At 41.4% G+C, this 22650-nt stretch overlaps 1 protein-coding gene across 1 annotated transcript in view; it reads left to right on the forward strand.

The window, feature by feature from the left end:
• The first annotated feature begins 13924 nt into the window (after nt 1–13924).
• KDM7A (lysine demethylase 7A) overlaps nt 13925–22650 on the forward strand; it is a 67724-nt gene continuing 58998 nt past the window's right edge. The window contains exon 1 of the mRNA XM_033098802.1: nt 13925–14118. Within this exon, the coding sequence (XP_032954693.1) occupies nt 13925–14118 (194 nt within the window). The remainder of the gene's footprint in view (nt 14119–22650) is intronic.

Raw genomic sequence — 22650 nt, forward strand, 5'->3', positions numbered from 1 at the left:
TTAGAATTTTTATGGTGGTTATCATAACGCCAAACAAGTTGCTTATACCTTTGTTTCTTGATTTATCAATGTAGAAAGTGTCTACTAATTCTCTGCTAGGAAAGTAAAGAGTTTAGTTCATCTGTAATGCCACCTATATCCCCTAGCCAGCTTTTATTAGATATATTATTTCAGTTCCTTTATGGTATAGTTTATAACTTCAAGTAAAACAGTAAAATTTTCATTTCTGGATTTATCAAATTCAGGCAGATCCTGTTGACTCTCTGCTATGATAGATAAGAAAATTGGCCTACTCTCGTTTTCTTTCTTTATTCATCGGCCTCTCATTTCTTCATTAGACTTTTTTTTTACGTTAGCAAAGGTTATGATATTTACATTCTGTTCTGTCACACAATTATAGTTTTCTGTTTCAACTATAGATTGATTCTAAGAATAAAAATCATTTCAAAATCCATTACAATATTATAATTATTTAAATATTATTCACCATTTAACTGACAGTGATTGGCTCTATAGAGAAGGAATGTAATCCAACGTCACTAAATCTTTGAAGGTTAAAGAAAAATCACTTATGCATCAATATCTAATGTATCCCCTAAATTCTTTTTATCTTCCTTTACTTGTAGGTCATTCTCAGCTAACACTATTTCTGGTATTTCAAGCCACTTTATTTCTTGGAGTCCTGGTTCCTTTTTCTGGACACTCTGCTTTTTTTTGAAAGCTACTTAAATACTTTTTTTCACTTAGGGTAGGTGTCAAGTGCATTTTCTAAATTCTTATAAGTTTAAAAACATCTCTGTTTGCCCATCTACTTAATTGCCAGATTGGCTAAGTATAGAATTTTAGGTTCAAAGTGTTTTGCTTTTCAGAACTTGGAAGCAAGGCCATGAGGCCTGTGCACTCCAAGAAAGAAAGTGGCATGAAATACTACACACATTGGTAGCTGGAATGATCTGGAAGTAAAGGAAGTATGAAGCAAATAAAAGGCCCCATGCTTAGAAGGGCCCTGTTTGGCTTAAGGTTCTGCTGTCGCCATCTTGAAAGTCTTAATAATATTTGACCATGAAGTCCCATATTTTCATTTCTACTAAGCCCTGCAAATCATGAAGCTGGCCCTGCTTAGAAGACAGTCAAGCATCTAGCAATGTTGATAAGGCTGAAGTCAGACTGATTTTCATTCCTTCGTAGGTAACATGCTTTGTCATTCTGGAAACTTTTAACTAACATACACGTTTTTATTTGAACTTTATTCCAGATTTTCATCAGGATGCACGTTGCTATGGGTCTTATTACACTGTTCTGGTTTGCCATTCAGTGGGCCCTTTCACTCTGAAATCATTCATTTCATTCTTAAGCTTAGGTGATTTTCCCTTATTGTTTCTCTGATTTTTTTTCCCCTTTGTCTATTTTCTTTCCTTGTAGAACTTCAGTTTGATGGACATTGGACTTCCTTCATCTTCTATGTCTCAATTTTCCTTACCTCTCTTCTGTTTCCTTGTATTTTTGCATTATGTTCTGGAAAATGTCCTTATGTTTATATTCCAGATCACTAATTTGGCCTTTACCTTTGTTCATTAGTCCACTCATTCACTTTTTTTTTTTTCAACTCTGCAGTCATATTTTTCAGGTCCCTCAAATTCTGTGAGGAGCTATGAAGGAGCTATGAAGCCTTCTTTTTCCTAGCAGCTTGCTCTTGTTGCTTGAAATTTTCTCTCAAGTTTCTCTGAGATTACTCTTTAGAATTAAGAAAAAGGTGTCCTTCTCTTATGTTCCTGAATTATGCTTCCTGTATTATTCGTTGTCTGACGAAATGACTAAAGACAACTCACTAGTTGTTTCTTTTTCTTTTTCATTTTTGTCCTTTTCTTTTATTCTGTTCCTCACATTCCTTTTTGTCCCTTCGCACGTATAATCATACATTCTGTTTATTAGTTAGTAGCTGGTTTGGGCCTTTGCTGCTGTTTAGCGACATGGTTCTTCCCCGAATGGGAGCTCTGACTGTGGTTTTAGATAAGGGGGTGAGGAGTGTGTACTGGCTTTCTCAGGGGCAGCTATGTGGGTAGCAGGCCAGCAGGGTGCGGACCCCTCAGTTATCAGAGTAAGAAGGCTTTATCCTGGGAGAGCAGCACCTTAGTGTATTTCTGTCTTTGTCTTTTACTCCTCTTTCTGATCTTCCTTCTTTTTCCTGGCATCTGTGGTGGAGGCCTGAGTTACCTCAAGCTCTGCTGTGTTTCTCTCCCAGCCCTCAGCACCCTTATTAGAAGCCCCCCTTAGGCATGTTGACCATTTTCTTTAAAGAGCAGTTCTCGTGTCAGCCGAGATCCGTGGTTCTCACTGCGGTCCCAGAGCAGCTGCAGCAGCCTCACCTGGAAACTTGATAGAAATTCAGATTCTCTGCCCCAGCCCAGACCCACTGAAGCTCAGGGAGTGGGGCTCAGCAATGTGGGTTTTAACAAGCCCCCAAACAGGCCCAGTAGCTGGACAACTATTGGCGTAGGGAAAAGCCACTGCTGCCAGCAGCTCTGTTTCTAAGGAGGAGAAGGGAGGGTTATACCTGTGCCACGTGGTTCCAGAGTTCTTTCATGAGTTATCCTGGTGACTGTCCCATGGGTCACTTTTCTTTAAATGTCTTTTCCGGAGCTTGAAGCTCCTCTGAATTACTTTTGGTGTGGTTTCCCATTCTCTTTTTCAATCCATCAGACCCCATCTGCTTTGAAAAAACATAGCGATTTTGTCATAATAATACAAGGATATAAGTAATAAATCAAATAGTACGAAGTGACTTGCAGTGAAAAAAAGCAGTTCTCTGCTAACATCGTTATACCTTTGCTACCCACTACTCCTCTCCCAGCCACCCAGAGCCATTCTCTGCTCAGAACTATTAATACTTTGAACTCTTTTTGCCACTTTTCCGTCATTTAACTTGTATTTCTACATACAATGCTTATATGGCAACTTCTCAATGTATCCATTTTGGACCTTACCTATTGACGACCTGTTAATGTTGTGGAGAATTTAACTCTTTCACTCCGTCCACCCCCTCTTCTCCTCTTTCCAGCATTTAAGAGAATCAATAGCCAGAGATTAAACAGGGTTCCCTACACATCTCCATCATATGCTGATGGTTCCCTGTCTCTTACAATTTTAGTTTGTGCTAAAGTTAAAATCAACCATTTTTTTATTTACTTATTTTTCTAAGTGCTTTTTAAATGAACTCTTCCCCAAGTGCTCCAGCGTGTCTGTCACGCTCATCATTTCCACCCCCCTCCAACCCCCAAGGTTCAAAAGACCACTTCAAGCAATCTATGAGTTTCATTCTTTTTTTTAATCCCTGGAGGCCTTTCTCTTGTCCTCCTGTCTTTCTGTCCCCCTCTGCCATCTGACAGGTTGTTCTCCAGACCTCTGCTCAGCTATAGTCCTGAGAATTCCCTTTCCCGTTCTCCCATGTTGCACGAATCTTGGCAGGAAGCACTTCAGCAGCTCGGCATCGAGTCATCCTTCCTTGAATTGTGTTTCAAATTCCTGGCCTCTGTCCTAGTCTCTCTGATTAGGTCATTCTTTGGATATTTCCAAGACAACTTAGGCCAAGTACCTGACTTCGTTCTTGCCAGTTGTTGCCCAGGGAAAGTCACCCTACCCCTAAACTCCAGTCCCATGACTGGGCCCTCATCGCTGCTCACAGAATTCCTTGATGCCAAGGGGCGCCTCTTATTCTGGAGTTCATTACCCCCTGAATGCCACATGATTATACTGTCATCAGTACCTGGAGGAAAGACATGGATTGAAGTCAGACAGAACTGGGGTCAAATCTCACCCGTTCCTCTTGCTAGCGGCATAACCTCAGGCATGTCTTGTTTTCCACATTAGAAAAGTCCAAGGAGCGTAATACTGCTCTTATTAAGGTTATTGAGGGGATTAGATGAGGGATGTATACTAAACATCTAGGATAGTTCCTGCACATAAATACTAGCTCTACGAGTGGTTCCCGTTCTCTACCACCTTGTCTCTGGTCCCAATGCCAACAGCTTTCTTGGCATCGTCATCTGATTTTACTGTTTCCTTTGGGCCAAATGACCTTTCATGCATCTTCGCCTGGGTCTGTCTCTCTAGCACCAGCTGCCCTTCCCTCTCCCATACTTTGATACTAAGCTTTACAAGAAGCATAAATTATATAAATATCTAATCACTAGGCTGTATACCTGAAACTAATATAATATTGAATGTCAACGGTAACTGAAAAAAATAATTAAAAAAACAAAATGAAAAGAAGCTAAGTCTAGTTTCAAATAGAGAACCTTTCTTGTCTTCCCCATCCTGCTACAGATAAGTGGGTCAAATCAATACTGAGTCCCACGCAGAGTATTTGCTAGCTCAATGACATCTTCTGATAACAGAAAACCGAAATAGATGTTGAACAATTTTGCTTTATCATTTGTCAATATTACACCATCTGCCCCAAGCTTCATGCTGATACCTTCCTTGTTCTTTTTCTGACTCTAAATATAGATGAAAGAGTCCTTTTGGTTGTCCTTAACTTATTTTGGCAAGACCCAGCTCATCCTACGCTTTAATCTTCCTCACACCTTTTATGTAAGTCTGTGCTGCAGTTCTGTAGTTGTTCTGGATTGAATGTCCTTTTCTCCAAGTGTTCTGAAAATCTTGGCTTTCCAGGCTTCCCTGTGTACCTCACCCTTAACCCTTTGCTCACTGTTTTTGCTCTTATAAATTATAAGTTTCTTAAAAGCAGGAACCATTTGTACATTTCTTTCATTTTTCTCCATGGCACCCAACATAGTGCTTTACATGAAACAGACCTCAGTAAAATCTTATTAACCCACCTTATTTTTGTTACTACGTGCGAAGGTAATTTTTTTAAAGTGTGTTTGTTAAAAACATCTTTAAAGCTATTCTTTCTCAAACGTACGGGAATACAAACTTCTTTCCCATACCTGGCCTTGAATAGTAAGGCTAACCTGACGTTAATTCCTATTTTTAAGTACTTAAGCAAAAGATGGCTGGGAATTTGGAACTCTGTCTCCTGTACTATGCAGAAAGATATTCAGTGGTATTTTACAGCATTTTTTTGCAAGTAGAAAACAAAACAAAAACTTCAAACCCCCTCTGGTTTTAATGCTAACTTCTTAATTAAGACCTATAAAGGAACAAATCTGTGAGGCAATAAAATTAAGAGGCAGGACTCGCAATTTAATTAAGTCTACAGACTTAATAGGTTGTAAGTTATCTACAGGCAAAAAAGTTTATAAGTTATATATCAGGAATGTAAAGACGATGAACAGTATTTGAACTTATTACAGATATAATTAATGCTGCAATTTTCAGGTCACACAAAAATTACTTGTCATTTGGGTTCAATTTGAAAGAGATTCTTTGTGTTTTACAAACATTTGTTTACTGATCGTTAGGAGTGACTGCTGATTGCTCTTAATCAGAAAGGAGGTTGAATCACCCCTGAAATAAGAATGGAAACAAAAATTCATCAAAAACTTGTCCGTAATTTTCTATTACAGTATTTATCAGTTTTTTCTTTATACCTGCAATATTGTTAAACACACCGCCTTGAGTGCCTAATCAATGTTTGTGATTGTGGGTAACACTAGAGATTTTGGCACGGTCTCTCATTCGATCCCCTTTAAAGATACACACCCCAACCTCATTCACTAGTAATTAAGTACTACCTTGATTATTTGGTTTGTTTCTTATAAGCTGAGAAACCAAAACCCTAATATCTATTATCTATGTCTATGTGTATATTTACACCTGTGCCTGTCTTTCTCTCTCTCTCTCTCTCTCTGTGTCTCTATTATCTATTCCACCTCTCCTGGAGGTGGGAGTAAAAGTTCCTTATACTGCTTGCAAAGTAAAAGTTGTAGCATTTCATAAATGGGGACAGTGAAGGACATAGAATTCCTTTCAACGTTTGTCTGTCCTTGAGGAGTGAACATTTCCTGATCACCCCCAGCCTGGATTAGATGTCCCTGCCACATGCTGCCAAATCTCTTTGTGTTTTTCCCCCACTGCACACTTAGCCTATTGTGTTACAATTTTATATTTACTTGTTTATCTGTTTTACAGTGAGAGCCCACTGAGGACAGGGAATGTCTCTTTTATCTCTGAAGTCTTAGCAACTACCGGATGTGTATAGTAGACACTCAACAATGATGAATGGATGCATGGATAAATGAGTTACTTTACTTTTAAATGTAGCCAACCCCTCAGGTTTATCCCAGGTACACAGACACACAGACCCAGACACGCATCCTTTTCCAGACTTAATCATTAATCATCTACTGCTCACTCCACCAGGAATACTTTCCCAAACTGCATGGAATTACCACAGAACTCGGAATGGGAAACCATGACCTAGAGCCCTGCGTAACTGTTTTTCAGTGACTGGGTTTGTATTTGAAACCCGGGGGTTTTGTAGGGGATGCACACAACAGTATTTTGATAGACCAAAGTGATACACAAATTTAAAATGTCTGTGATTATGCCCTAGCTCTAAGCTTTAGGCCCCTGAAAGAGAAAACTTTTTTGTTTTAATTTTAAATAGACTTTACTTTTTAGAACAGATTTAAATGTACAGAACAGTGGAGAAGATAATACAGAGTCCCCATAGGTATGTACCAAATTCCCCTGTTATTAACATCCTCTATTTGTCTCATACATTTATTACAACTAATGAAGCGATATTGGTACCTTACGATTAACGAAAGCCCGTGGTTTATTCAGATTTCCTTAGTTTTAACCTAATTTCCTTTTTCTGTTTCAGGATCTCATCTAGGATACCACATTACACTGAATTGTCATGTCTCCTTAGGCTCCTCTTGGCTGTGACAATTTCTCAGGCTTTCCTTGTTTGCCATGATCTTCAGGTACTTCGGGGAATGCCCCTCTATTGGAATGTGTCCGATGGTTTTCTCATGGTTAGACTGGGCACAGGTGAAGCCTTTTATAAGGAGACACAGTCTAGCACAGTAGTTATGACTTTTTTCTCCTCCCATATTGCCCACACACACCCAGGAGCAAAATCTCCCATTAGACAAGGGATGGAGGAGTGTGGGCACAGCGCCAGGAACATTTAGGAGACTCTCTGGAGATATATACAGAGCGTACCAGAAAAATGTATGCACATTTTAAGAAAGGAAAAAACTGTATTAAAGTTGTAATACTCAATATATACGGATAACAAAAGATGAATACAAGTCACGTTTGACTTCTGCAATGACAAGAGGTGCTCAAAGTGGTTACCATCAGCGTCCAGACACTTGCGACTACGGTGAACTACTGCTTGAGCAACGCTGACCAAAGTGTCCACTTGTATACATGTTTTTGGCACCCCCAGTATTTTCTAAAAAAGTACCCCTCCCTATTCCTGTTTAGAAGGATTTTTACTTCCCTAGGTCACAACTCATTTGGGTTGTAAAACTTAACAAAATAATAGTCCCATAGCACTTTGATTTCTGGAAGACAGGTGTAACTCTAGAAGATATTATAACAAAATAAAAATAAACTGTAGAGATACTCAGAATAGGAAATCATCAACTACTTCTGAACAGACTCAAGAAAAGGCTATATTTTTAAACTTATAAAAAGTTTGCAAAATACAGAAAAATTGAGACTAGTACAATGAACACTCACAGACATATCATTAGCTGGATTTAACAATTGTTAGTATTACTGTATTTGCTTCATTCATCTCCATCTGTCTTCTTTTTCTTTTTTTGCTGAATCTTTCAAAGCAAGTGCTGACATCATAATGCTTCATCTTTAAAACCTCAGCATGTATCTCGTAAAAGTGACATTCTTCTACAAAGCCACAATAATGTATCCCACTAAAGAAAATTAATGTTTCCTTAATATCATGTAATACCCAGATTATATTAAAACGTTCCCAATTATCCCCTAAATTTCATAGCTGATGTTTTTGGAATCAGGATCAAGGTTCATGAATAGTATTTGGTCATTTTCTTAAGATTTTTTATCTAGAACATTGCTCCTCCCCTCTCCTTCCAAAAAACGTTTTTTATAAAATGACAACTGTTTACAAGAAACTAAGCCAGTCTTCTTGTGGAGTGTTTTACATTTGCCCAAGTCTTAATTCCCTGTGGTATCATACAACGTCTTGCTTTATCTCCTGAACTCCCTATAAACTGGAAGTTAAGTCTGAAGGCTTAATAACATTGAGATTAAACATTTTTAGTGAAAATACCTCGTACATGATACTGTATACTGCATCTCTCAAGGAGGTGTGTCATGTCGGGCTGTGTTTTGGATTCACTTTCCTGACCAGTGTCACTTATCAGCTGTGCCTCCATTTATACTACTTTCTCATCACTTACATGCTTAGGTTTGCACTTTGATTGAATACGTTCAATAGGCTAGCAGTCCTCCTTTAATAACATCTTCACCTTGGGCTGTCAGTTTAGAATTTTCCCCAGCTCCTGGTGCATAAAAAATCAGGCTGACTATTGGCAAAGCTGCTGACTTTTACGTGTTGGGGTCCTGCCTTCTTTCGGGGACTCTGCTGTCCTTCTCCCAGAACCAATGATACATCCCTCTTTCAGATCTATTCTCCCTGGGCAATGTTTCCCATCCAGACATGTCCTCTCCCCTTCAGTGCTGCAAAATTAAAAGTTCTGTCTTCTCCCTGTAACTTCAGGCAGACTGTTCCCTGCTTACGGTGAATCTGATGAACAGGCTGTCATGAGGATCAAGTAGATAAAGTGCTATCCAAGAGCAAATCACTATCATTTAATGCACGTCAGTGGTTCAATGTAGCATTCCCAAACGACCGTTGTTTCCCTGAAAATAAGACCTAGCCGAACAGGACAATTAGCCGCAATGCGTCTTTTGGAGCAAAAATTAATATAAGACCGGGTATTATATTATATTATTATATTATATTATAAGACCTGGTCTTATATTATAGTAAAATAAGACCGGGTCTTATATTAATTTTTGCTCCAAAAGATGCATTAGAGCTGATGGTCTGGCTAGGTCTTATTTTCGGGGAAACACAGTATGTTTGTTCCATGGGGCATTAATGGCTATTAGGAAAAAAGAAATACCCACAACTTAAGAGGTCAAATGACTTTGGGTGATGCTGAGTCAAAATTACACAGGTTCCAGGGTTTGTTTACTTGTTTTTACCTGTAGAAGACACATGATGTAGCCTAATCCAAAGGTACTTGGCTATGGAAACCCCTCAGTCCCCAGAATATTTCGTTGGGTTGGTGTTCCACAGAAACCACAACCAGTGGGAGACCCCCCCACCCCCACAACTGGCATACCTGTACTTGTTCAGAAGCCTTCTGACCATAGAGGACCTTACCTACCTCTGTCTTTGAGGGATGACTCAATAAGTAGGAATTTTATACACCCTGGCAGGCAGATGAGGAAAACCACTGAGGTGGCTAATTTCTTTCAGGATCCCCAAATTGCATTGCATAGGACAAACAGTCTACAACCTTCATCACCAAAGAAGCATCCAGACTACTGCTAAATATTTTACCATTTTCCTGTCTTTTATTAAAATGTATTCTAATTATTCATGTTTTTCATGCAAGTATGTATAGCCTTTTGGAAACAGGCTCCTTTGGTTTCCGACTTTGTAAGAAGGAAAGTAAACACCCCTTAGGGGGAAAATATTATAGGCATTGATGGAAAACCCGAGTAATACACAGGTAATATGCAAATTAAATTTTATGTATATAAAGGAAGGTGGATGGTCTGAGGACTGGAAAGGTGGGGTTTGAACAGAGTTTTGAAGGAAAAGGAAGGAATTCTAAGGAAGAGACTAGCAGACGTGGTCATGGAGACGAAGTATTGGTAGTAGTAGGAAGCAGAGTTTTTAGGTTGGAGGAAACATTCCTTTTCAGAGAAATGGGGTTTATGGACAAGAGGAGTGTTAGAAACGGACAACAGAGCGGCTTAGATTTGATACGAAAATTAGGAAAGGTCTACTGCAGGTACTGGATTAGCTGCAAAGAAGGAAGGCAGAGGGAGTTCCAGAGTTATTATTGCCAACCAACACTGGCATGGAGCTGGGTGTCTTCCAGAAATTTTCTTTCTGAAATTCTCTCCCTTCCTTGTGTTGGGGATAATACTCTTTAAGTCTTCTCTCCTAACTCTCCAGGTGCTCTTCAGGCTTCTGTATTATTATTCATAATAAACAGATAATTATAATGAAAGCTAACATCTATATGGGTTATCAAGAATTGTGGCCAGCACTTTGTAATCTCATTTAATGCATTCGACCCTGTGAGGTAGATGTTCTTATTCAACCCCCATTAAAATGAGAAAACTGAAACTCAACAGTTAGTAAGTTGTCACAGAGATTGATTATGGAATCCAAGCATATGCTCTTAAGTACTATTCATAGAGCTTGTCACTGAAATTATGGCATTATTCAGAGTTCTAGCTTTCATCCCTTTCCTCTCAAATCTTTATTTCTTTAAACTTCCCTTACAGATTTGTGTGCCGTATAGTGTGTCTATTCTTGCTGATTTCTTGACATACCTTTAACACTAGCTGCATTTCCAAAATGGAGACTCAACTCTATAGACCAGGCAGAAATACCTAGAAATGGTGCTAGTATTCTTCTCATTGGAGCCTATCAGGGGGTGTATGATTTTGATTTGTTCCTTTACTGATGGCACTTGATCACTTAAGATGGTGTCTGCTAGCTTTCTCCACTGTAAAACCATTCTAATTCCCTTTGTAAGTAATAAGAATTTCGTGGGGCGATACTTCGAAACTATGCAAATAGTCCAATCCTTTTCAAACTTTCAATTTATGTTTATTTACATAGGTATGATTTCCTATGCTATTAGTGGGTTATATTATTATCGTTTTTTATTTTGAAGCTCAGTTTGTCCCAAATTTGGCCGGCGGGATACAACTTGGCCTGTGTCCTTTTGACCTGCCCCATTATTCTTTGAGCATGTCCTTATTTTCTGGCATAACTAGAGGTTCCAGGCTCATCCTGAACTTTCTCTTCTCCAGTCCTGGAATCAGCCATTTTGCCAAGAGGGAAAACAAAGAGGAGAATGGTATTTAGAAGCCAGGAGTTAGGCTAGACGTACTCATTGTTGTGTTGTGTCACTATTCCTAGACCCTCTCAGTGGACAGAGCATATATGTACTTATACACCTATATATATTTCTATAAATAGAAATAGATTGATACATCCATTAACTGTCCACTCCATATTTGTAACTTCTTGAGCCTCAACAGTGAGAAATCTGGCTCCCATTTTCCTTAATATAGTAGTCCTCCCTTATTTGCGGGGGATATCTTCCAAGACCCCCAGTGGATGCCTGAAACCACCGATAGTACCAAACCCTATACATGCTATGTTTTTTCCTATACACACATACCTCTGATAAAGTTTATGGCTTCTCTTTGGCACATTTAAATTGCCAGCATCATTATTCTTGTGCTTTGGGGCCGTTATTAAGTAAAATAAGGGTGACTTGAACACAAGTACTGTGGCACCAGGACAGTTGATCTGATAACCAAGACGGCGACTAAGTGGCTAATGGGCAGGAAGTGTATACAGCGTGAAGACGCTGGACTAAAGGATGGTTCATGACCTGGGCAGGATGGAGCGGGTGGGTGAGATTTCGTCACACTACTCAAAACAGCATGCAATTTAAAACTTATAAATTGTTTACTTCTGGAATTTTCAATGTAATATTTTCAGACCAAGTTTGACTGCAGGTAAGTGAAACCATGGAAAGTAAAACTGCGGAAAAGGGGGGACTACTGTGTATTTAATTAGATCGATCCTCTTGTACATAACTAATCTCCCATCACCTTCTGTGCTGGGCTACACTGTCCCCCCCCCCATGCTGACATTCCAAGGCCAAGTGGCCCCTCCAGGAAGGTGAGAATACCCCACATCAGGCCGCTGTGGGGAGGCCCTCCTTTTCCCATGTCCAGCAGGACAGATTTGGCTGCCTCACCTTTCCTGACACACTGTTGTTCTGTCCCCTGAACAACACACATCCTCTACAATGTACTTTGAAAAAATATGTTATCTCATTTGCTTGTTATAAAACCTCTGTGAAGTAGTTAAAGAAGGTATTATGCATAATTTTTCTCTGAACACATCTGAACACATCTAGTTCAAGAGAAATGAAGTGACTTGCCCAAGGTCGCACAGCTTATATAAAGCGGCTCTAAACGTAGGGCTCTTTCCACTCCTCCAATCCTTGATGCCTCTAAACATATGCCAAAATGACAGTAACTTTTCTTTGTTCTCCAGTAGAAACATATTTCAGAGTCATTCACTTTGTGATCAACTCTGATTCCCAGGTGTTTCTTTTCCTGCAAAATATGTGCCAAGCAGTGGTGTGGTAGAAAAAAGATTGGATACAGAATCAAGAAACAAACATTAGCTCCAGCTCAGATCTGAGACTTTAGGCAAGTTATTTGCTTTCCTCAATTATAAAAATAGACCAGCGATTCTCTGCCTGGGCCTTGGTGAGATGGGAGCTACAGAGCTTTCCCCAATGATAGAGATACCCATGAAATTCAGCTACAAATATCTGATTCAATAATCGTCAACATCCCTTCCAATTGGTATTTAAGACCCCAGACAGGGAATCGGTCTAGTGTGGGGTATTCTCACCTCCCTGGAAGGGCCCCTTGGCCTTGGAATATCAACATGGGGTAGGGGGGTGAAACAGTGTAGCCCGGCAGAGGAAGGGACAGCAGCAGTGATGGGAGATTAGTTATGTACAAGAGGATTGATCTAATAAGTAAATATACAACAGTCCCCTTTTCCACAGCTTTGCTTTCCATGGTTTGTTACCTGCGGTCAACCTTGGTCTGAAAAGGCAACCTTTCTCTATTTAATATTTGTTAGCTATTGTTATTATCAATCTCATCCTTCATTCAAAAATATTTATTAATGGCCTATTATGTGACAAGTACTACAATATCCGCTTTTTGCAGTATCCCTTTTCCGAGGTGTGACCGTCATTAGAATTCGCATCCAAGGCGAATATGTAATTTATGTATGTATGTAAAATATATGTAATTTATAAACACGCAGTGTTCCTCTCCAGTCCTTTCTCCACCAAGCACATTTCAAAGCTGGTCCCTCTCGGCTCAGACATTAATGAACTCCTCTTGGGAACAACCTCCGTCACCTAACGGAGGCTCATTTCCTAGCTGGTCGGTGAGAATTCGGATGGGCGGTTTTCGAAGTTTGAATGACTCCTCAGCACACTCGTGCACCCAAAGGGGCAGAACCGGCTCCGCGTGCCATTGGCCCTCCACTCGGCCCCACGGAGGGCGCGGGGCGCTGCTAATTGATGTGAGATTCTCTCTCCGTCCGGAGGTGGCTCTGGCGGGGCTCTAACTTCCTCGCTTCCCCTCCTCCGAGCACAGACGCAGCGTGTGCCGCTGTTCACTGCGCAGGAACTTCCCCGGCCTCGCTTTCAATCCGAAAGCCCAAGCCGGCTCCTCGCACACGCCCGCCGCCCTTCGGAGGCCGCGCTCCCCGCGCCACCGCGCGTGTCCTCAGGGAGCCCCGGCCTCCCTCCGCTTCCCCCGCTCCGCGTGCCCTTCAGCCGGTCCCTGCGCTCCACCAACCGGAGGGGAGCGGGGCGCGCGCGCAGGCGGCCGGACGACGTGCGCGAGACGCACGTCCCCGCGCGGAGCGCCGGAAGGAGCCGGGCCGGGGCCTCGCGCGTCGTGCGCGCGCCGCCTCCCACTCCCCCCGTTCCGCGGTCTCGCGCGCGCGCACTTAGGCGCCGCCGCCGCAGCCGCCGCCGCCGCAGCCGCCTGGGCTGCTGCTCCGGCTGCTGCAGGAGGCGGCGCTGGCTGGCGGCTGCGCTCGCTCCAGTCGGCGAGCGGAGTAGCGAGCGAGCGAGCGTGTGTGTGTTTTTTAAAGATGGCCGGAGCGGCGGCGGCGGTGGCCGCGGGAGCAGCAGCGGGAGCCGCCGCGGCAGCCGTGTCTGTGGCGGCTCCGGGCCGGGCCTCGGCGCCCCCGCCGCCCCCGCCGGTGTACTGTGTGTGCCGGCAGCCATACGACGTGAACCGCTTCATGATCGAGTGCGATATCTGCAAGGACTGGTTCCACGGCAGGTAAATAAACCCCCTCGAGCCCCGCCGCCGCCGCCGGCCACCGGCCAACCGCCGCCGCCGCGCCGGCCGCCCGCATCCCCTTCTGCTCGGCCGCCGCGCCGCTCCGAGCGCCCAGCGGCCCGGCCGCCGAGTCCCCGGCCCGGGCAGCCGGACGCACGGGGCCCCGGGCTCGCCGGGCGCCGGGCAGGCTCAGGGGGGCTAGTGGGATCGCCCGGCCCGACGAAGAGTCGCCACAACAAACGGGAACAAAGGGGGCCGGCCGAGAAGTTGGCTGGGGGAGACCCAGGCGAGGGGACACGGTCGGGGCAGGCGGCGGGCGGAGCGCCGGCCCGGCCCGTAGCCTGGCCGCCGCCCCGCCCGCCGGCCGGGCCACCCGCCCGGGGCTCCCGGCTGGGAGTCGCCGCCCGCCCGGCCGCGTTGCCCAGTCGACCGCCGCGCTTTGCTTCCGGCAGGCGACCGGGTCGCCCAGCCCAGGGTCTCCAGATACCGCCCGCGTCCCCTCCCCCGGCAGGTCCCCGTCGCGCCCCCTTCCCGGGTCTTTATCAAACTTCCTCGGCCGGGGACGCTGGGACGGAGGCGTCGGCAGCGTCAGCCCGGCGGGGCTCCGCGGAGTAAACAGAGCAACAGATGAGGCACTCTCGGGGACTTAAAAGATGCCAGTCGGAAGTTTGGGGCTGGGGGTCCGGGGCGGGGCGGCAGGTCGATCGGGAGGGTGCCCCTATCCACCGCCCCAGCACACCCCGTCCTGGCGGGGGCGGAGCGGATGGAGTGGGCAGCGGGGCCCGAAGGGACAGCCTCCCGTCCGAAACCCCCCGCGTCGCCTCCGCGCCGCAGCTCAAACTTTACAAAGAGTGAAATTTCCCGTCGCCCGAGGGGCCGGCGACACCCGGACGGCGCGGGGCCGGCGCCCGGGGGCCTGGTGCGGGCGAACTTTGACCGGCCGGTGGGTACTTGAGGTCGGGTGGCGGGGGCGGCGAGCGGAGCCCTGTGTCTCAGCCGCCGCCTGCGTTTCGTGTTTGACGTTTGTGAGAGCTCGGGCCGCCTCCGCCGCCAGGCCGCCGACTCGTGTGTTTTGTAATCAAAGTGTGAGGCTAATAAAGGGCGGCGCCACAGCCTCTTGACTCCGGCGTGGGAGGGATTCGCAGGCATTTAAACAAAGAAACTAGTTGGGGTTGGGCTCCCAAAGTCCTTATTTGGGTGTTGTGGCAAAGCCTGCGGTCACCTTTAGGTGAAGCAGGTTTCCCAAGCACCGTTTGGTGGTGTATCTTGGCGTGAGTACGCTCACGGTGTAATAGCAGATATGGTGACTGTGATTGTAGGAAGTGTCCTTTGATTGACAGCAGGACATTTAAATACAGCCTCCGCTCCCCCCTCCCCAATTTTACAGAAACACTACACGACCAGGCCAGATGTCTTAGTCTCCCTCTACTGGCCCTGGGAGAGAAAACCATTTAAATTACCCCGTTCTTTTAGGTGTTTAGTGCTAGGGACAGTTAGTTTTACTTAATTTTCAAGTACAGTTAGTTTTAGTTAATCAATTTTCAGTTTGCACGGTTCTGACAGCGCCAACAGAAAAAAAATACAACATACTGTCTGTGTAAAAGGAGGACAGCGTCCTTATTTTTACATCAGATAATCTTTAGCAGTCTGGAGAATATTTCTATAACCATGCCACATGTAATTAAGAATAAATTATCCAAGGTTCTTTTTCATTACTCCAAACCAACGTTTTTCTATGTTTTGATTATATGTAAAACTGAAATTTGAACACACCAAATCTTGCCAATTCTGTTTCTACATCCTCTGTTCCCATAACATACCCTAGGCAACAGAATAGAGATTATCCAAAAATCTAGGTTACATACAGAATAAAGCCAGAATCCCTAGTGATCATGTAAATACTTATTTTTCTCAAAGAACTATTTTAGCTGCATAAGAAATTTGTTCCATTTTGCAATGTGGAGATTTGATAGGTTAATACATTTTAGGCTACAATTTTATTTATCTTAATTTAGGTAATTTAGCACTGTAACCACTAAAGCTGCAGGTAGTTTATGGAGTATTTTGTAATGCTTTTAAGTATAAATTTGAAAACAGGAAAAGTTGAACGAAAAATAAAGAGGGTATAGGTGAAGGAGGGAGAGTGAGGCCAAAACAAGTATGCTCTGTTTTGTCACATAAATTTGTGTCACTTCATATCTGTGGTAGTGACTCTGAAACATATTTTTTGAACATAGGGTTTTTTTAAGCAGCAGTCCTAGAGAATTTAATGTGGTTCAGATGTCAAAAGTTAGAAAATTTAATGATATTAGCCTGCCATGCAAAAGCAATATCTTATTAGCAAGTTTAATTCCTAATGAAGTATTATTGGTAATTTGGGGTCTATATGTTTTCCCTGTGATCAATATTTACTTTAATGTTTATTGTACCATGAAATGAGTGATTTTTTTGAACACAGCAAAATGTTCCTTATGTATTAATTACTAAAAAAAAAAAATCACTTGTTTATGTGCAAATTGGCCCCTAAAGTACTAAAGTACTTTGTTCAGCTTTCCTTTGGTTTCTAGGGCTGGTTCACCTGTGGAGGAGGAAGAGGTACAAAGGATTGCCTTTACCTGGATAATTTTATTTGTTCAAGTAGAAGAGTTGTGTAAACTCAAGAATCAGTGAATTTTGATATAAATTTGGGTTTATATCAAACCCTGGTGTTTCTGACATCTGGAAATCTGACAAGTTATTGCCCTAATTTATTCTGACAGGAAAGGAGGGCCTGGGGTGCTTTCCTCCCAGGCAGCAGGGTGGATGGAACCAGCCTCCTCCAAGTTTGAGGCTCTTAGAACTTTGGCGGCGCCCTTGGTGTTCAGGAATTCCCATCCATGAGCCGCCTAAGGCTTTTTTGTGAGAGGGGGAAAAGAACACTTGCCAGTGTACCATATATAAGTGATACCCTGGGGGTGGTGAGCTGAGAAATTAATAGGATTTTTCTGGGAAGGTTCCTTCCAACCTAGAGCTGGAATTCTTCCTCTCTGAGTCCTTGGTGGAAGTAAGACAATGGAGAGCTTTCCTGATAATGTCCCACCCCCTAGTGCCTAGGCGAGGTGCCTTTCTGTAGTACACTTAATATCGTCCTATGCAGAACTGCATCTTTGCCCTAATTTAGTTGTATTTCAATGTCTTTGTCTTTCCATTAGATTGCAAACACCTTTGCTTGTTAGTCTTTTTGGTCACATTCTTTCTGACTGACAAAAGTAATATAGAAAAAAAATGGAGTATAGAAAACTATCAAAAATATGAAAAGTACCCATGTCTACCAGAGATTACCACTATTTTAGCATTTATGGTATAGGTATGTATGTGTTAGAAAAACAAACTGGAATTCATTTTTTGCATTCCACTGTTACCTAACTTTTTTTATTAATGCATACTTTTTCCTGTATCTTTAATGTTCTTTGAAAACATTTTTGGTGGTTACATAGTGTTTAATTTCACAGAAGTACAATACGTTTTAAAACGATTCCCCTCTTGTTAGGTTTTTACCTTGTTTACTACTTTTTCTTGTATTTCCGAATGATGTATTAATAGGCTGTTGACATCCTTCTGAACAAATCATTGTGAGCATCTGTAATTATTTCCTTAGAATAAATCAAATGAGTTAATACATGTAAAACACTTAGAAGAAGATCTGGCACGTGTAAGTACTCAATAAGAAATTTCCTTAAAGTAGAATTATTAGTCACAGGGCACGGATATTTTTAGGCTTCTTGTTCTTATGGCCAGATTGTCCTCCAGAAAGGTTATTCCAATTTATACTCTCACCAATAGTGTCCACTTCTAGTTCCCTGCATCCTCACCCATCTAAGGTATTATAAATGCTGTCCCCCCAAACACCAACTACACAAAAACTTTACCAATTTGCAAATAAGTGAATACCTCTACCAAAAGATATACCCAAGATTATTTATGGCAGCATTATTTGTATTAGGTTGGTGCAAAAGTAATTGTGGTTTTTGCAATTTTTTAAAACTTTTTAAACCACAGTTACTTTTGCGCCAACCTAATATTACCCCCAAACTGTAACAACGTAAATGTCATTAACAGTAGATTGGATACATTGTGGTATATTCATAAAATGGAATGCTACTCAGTGATTAAAAAAAAAAAGCACTATTCATGCATACAACAACATGGGTGAATCTTACAGATACAAAGTTGAGTAAAAGATTCCAGACACAAAAGCGTATACTGTTTGTGTTTGATTCTACTTATACGAAGTTCAAGTACAGGCATAATTGAATGAAAGAAGTCAGACTAGTGCTTACCTCTGGGGATGGTGTTGACAGAGTAGGTCCAAGGGAGCTTCTAAAGTTCAGGAAATGTTCTATATCTTGATCTTGGGTGGTGGTTGTATGAGTTGTAAAACTTCAGTGGGCTGTATGGGCACTGAAGACTTTCTAAAACTTTATTTTAATAGTTGAAGTGTATTTCAGACATTTAAAAGTTTGAAAAAATGATAAATTTACCAGTTTGGTAGCTGGCATATAGTATTTTGGAATACATATAACATCTAGTCAAAACACTATTTTATACATATCTTTTTTTGATATGACAGTTTGTCATAGGAGAACATACGAGTAGTCCCTTCATATGTTTCACTTATAAGGCTTTTATACTCAGTTTTATTTTGTTTCTTGTTACTATAATGGAATTGCCTCTGTGCTTTATCATTGAGTATGAGGTTGGCTTTGGCTCGGAGTGTGTGGGCGCTGTTCTTGGTGCTGGGAACATAGCAATGAACAAAACGGAGTTATTGCTCTCGTAACATATTCTAGAGGGGAGAGATAGATAAACACATGTATATGACAGAAGAAAAGAAAAATTGAGTTCGGGGAAGAGAGGGCTGGGGTAGTATAAGGCTCCTTTCATTTGGCGTCATTGTGGAAAGCTTTGAGGACACATTTGAACACAAGAATATTTTGGATTTTATGCAGAGCAATTGGTATATTTTGAGTGGGGGAGTAAACGACTTGATTTAACCTTTAAAAGGGTCACTCTGGCGGCTACATGGGAACAGACTAGAGGAAGCCAAAGGTGACAGACCAGTAAGAAGGCTATTCTAATAATCCAGGTGAGAGATGATTTTAAAAGTTTGAGTCAGTTTGGGTAATTTACAAATGTCACATATTAATTTTTATTCCTGAAACTTGAATGAAGAGCTTAGTTTATGAGAATGGAAGGATTTTACATAGAATCATACTGTTAGGTAGGAGTTTCTTAGGTACTCACTCTAGAGTCCCAGGAACTCAGTCGAACACTTACTGAAAGCTTTATACCAAGTGCTAGACATTGTTCTCATGGCATTCGATGAATTGATTAACTCATCTGATTCTCAGAGTCACTTTGCTGGGTAAGTGCTATTATTATCCCCATTTTACAGATGAGGAATCTGAGGGTTAGAGCTGTCAGTAAGTTTCCTAGGGTCACAAAGCGGACTCCAGAGCTGGCTCTCTCAACCAGTAGGTGATACTGGGTCTCTTTTCCTTCTTCTCTGTCTCTATCCTGGGATGGAGGTGGGGAGGGAGGCATGGGTGGAGCAGATGGAACAGGCCAGAGAGCTGCCTCTGTGAATACCTTATGTTTGTTCTTTATTAAAACTGTTGTTGTTAGCATAAATATGTTAAAAGTGGTCATAACTGCCTTGGGAATAGTATAAAATATTTACTTGAAAAGTTTTATAATTTAACTCTGTTTTCTTCCTTGTTATGATGGATTTCTTACTGAAATCTATTTTAATTTTTTATTTAGGGATGGGAATTATTTTTAAAATGCGCTTTATATGCAGTCTCCCTTGATGATGAAGTCTTTTAGAGTATTACAACATAAACTTAACTAGGTACACATCTATCTCCGCCTGAGAGAACAAAATCCCATTTAATGAATCTCGTAGTGTTTTTTTGATATGACAGTTTGTCATAGGAGAATATATGAGTAGTCTCTTCATGTTTCACTTATAAGACTTTTATTCATACATTCTTAATTTTGCTATTTAAACAAAATATGTTGTGATATGGGAGTCTTATCTCAGGCTGCTTGACCATTGGTTTGGGGCAGATTTCTGCTTGGTGGACTCCCATGGCCTGTGTTCTTAGGTTTGAAATTGAGTTTACTGAACATCCAAGGGGAAGAAAGCGTTAGTTTTGATAATCTGAAGTGAGGGAGCTCAAGAATAACAGTGAAACCGGTGTAGAGGAATTGGATTATAAAGCAAGCTTTGGTGGGTGTGAGCAGTTTAAACTCCAGGATACTTCGCACAGCTTTTCAACAGTTGGCCAGTGCTGATCTTGCAGCTGCTACCAAGTTTCTGATTGTTTTTGGCAGTCATGTTTTATTACTGTAGTGATTGTTCACTTACTTTTCCATTAATGTTAATGTTATACTTTTCCCATTAATTATAGTGTGAATTAATGGTAACTTGTATGATTTTTGTATGTGTTTGTATGAGCTCTGGTTCCTTTTATTGGAGGTGGTTTTTAGAAACCAAGGTCTGGCACTAGGTTGGCTCACCGCTTCTAGGCCTTCTCAGTGGACAAGGCTAGGAACTACACACACACACACACACACACACACACACACACACACACGTAAGTTTTCATAATACCTTTGATTCTAATCCAATACCATAGTGTTCATTTGAGCCTTCCCCTTCCATTCTTGTAACTTTTTTGTCCAGCAGTGAGAAGCCCAGCTCTCATTATCTACAATATTTGTTCAATCCTGGTGTATACATAAAGTAGTTCTGGCATTGCTAACCTTTACCCTCGAAATAAACAAATTTGCTAACTAGACTACAGTATTTGTTTATAATTCTTTTTATCTTTAGCTTTATAATATCTAGTCAAAACACTGTCTTCAAAGTTAACTTAGGTTAGTTCTTCTCTTCTCCACTTTACTGTGTTATGTCATTTATTTGTAGTACAGTTAGGTTTGTTTGTTACTGTTTGTATTGCATTTTGGATTCCTCCCACATCCTGGTTGGTTTTAATTATTGGTTTATATTTTGAGTATCTAAAACTTTACTGTCATTCTAAGAAATCAGAGTTCTATGAAAAGATATATTCAGAAGTGCCATGCCCTCTTCATCCCTCCTCCGCTTTTTCACCCCTTTCTCATCCACCTCCTCTGAGTAATCAGTCTCTTTCATTTCTGGTTCATCCTTTCTGTGGGGTTTTTTTGTTTGTTCTCCCACAAATGAGCAGATGCTTGTATATTTTCTTGTATCTACTTTCTTTACATGAAGGGTCGGTAGCTTATCATAAATCCTCCTTACTTGGCCTTTTCTCACTTCATAGTGTGTACTGAAAATCCCTCCATGTCATTTCATAGAGCTCTTCCTTGTTCTCTTTGACAGCTGTGTGGTACTCCTTCATGTGGACCCACCCTGTTTTATTCATCTCTTCTGTAGGGGTATTTAGGTTATTTACAATATTTTGCAAATACAGACAATACTATAATAAATAATCTTGTTCATATGTATTTTCATATTGTTGGAGGTGTATCTTCAGATTAGATCCTAGAAGTGGGATTGCTTGTTCAAAAGATAAGTGCATATGTTGTTTTGTTAGGATTACCAGATTTCCCTCGAAATGGTGGGACTAGTGTGCATTCCCACCAGCAGTATATGAGTGTGCCTCTTTTCTCACATTCTTGCTGTCAGGATGTGTTGTCATGTTTTTAATTGTTGCCGATCTGATATATGGGAAATGGTACCCATGTTTTAATCTGCATTTCTCTAATTACAGATGAGTTTGAACAACATTATATATGTTTGGGGGTCGTTTTCTTTTTCTTCTTGTTTTGAGAATCACCTGTTTATATCCTTTTCAGATTCTATCAGATTTTTGGTCCTTTGTCGCTAATTTTTAAGAGCTCTCTATGTATTAGGGATCTTAGCCCTGTGTGGCATATATAAATATTCTGCCTCAGTTTGTAGTTTTTCTTTCTTTTTTTTTTTTTGTTGATTTCTTTTTGCCATGCAAATTTCTAAAAAGTATTTCTGTAGTCATATTTATCAATCTTTTATTGGCTCTGAATTTTGAGTCATAATTAGCAAGCCTTTCTCTTCCCCCAAGGTTAAGAGGATTTTACATATGTTTTCTTTTAGTACTTGTATGGTTTTATTTTTCACATTTAGATCCCTAATCCATTTGGAGTTTATTAAGGAGAACTGACATTTTTGAAATTTTGAGTCATTCTATCTAAGAATAGGAATGTTATTTAAGTCTACTTTTGTATTTTTCAGATATGTTTAAATTTTTCTTCATATAGATCTTGCACATTTATAAGTTTATTTCTAAATATTTTATTTTCTTTTTTACTATTTGCTAATTGGTTTTTGGTTGTGTGTATGAAGACTTGATCTTTGAATTTTACTTTTATATCCTGAAAGAATTATTACTGAATTGTTTGAGTTAGTTGTATCGTCAGTTCACTAGAGATTCATATCATATGTAAATATAGTTTCACTACTCTTTGCCT

Source organism: Rhinolophus ferrumequinum, chromosome 26 (genome assembly GCF_004115265.2).
Source record: "Rhinolophus ferrumequinum isolate MPI-CBG mRhiFer1 chromosome 26, mRhiFer1_v1.p, whole genome shotgun sequence".
Lineage (NCBI taxonomy): Eukaryota > Metazoa > Chordata > Mammalia > Chiroptera > Rhinolophidae > Rhinolophus > Rhinolophus ferrumequinum.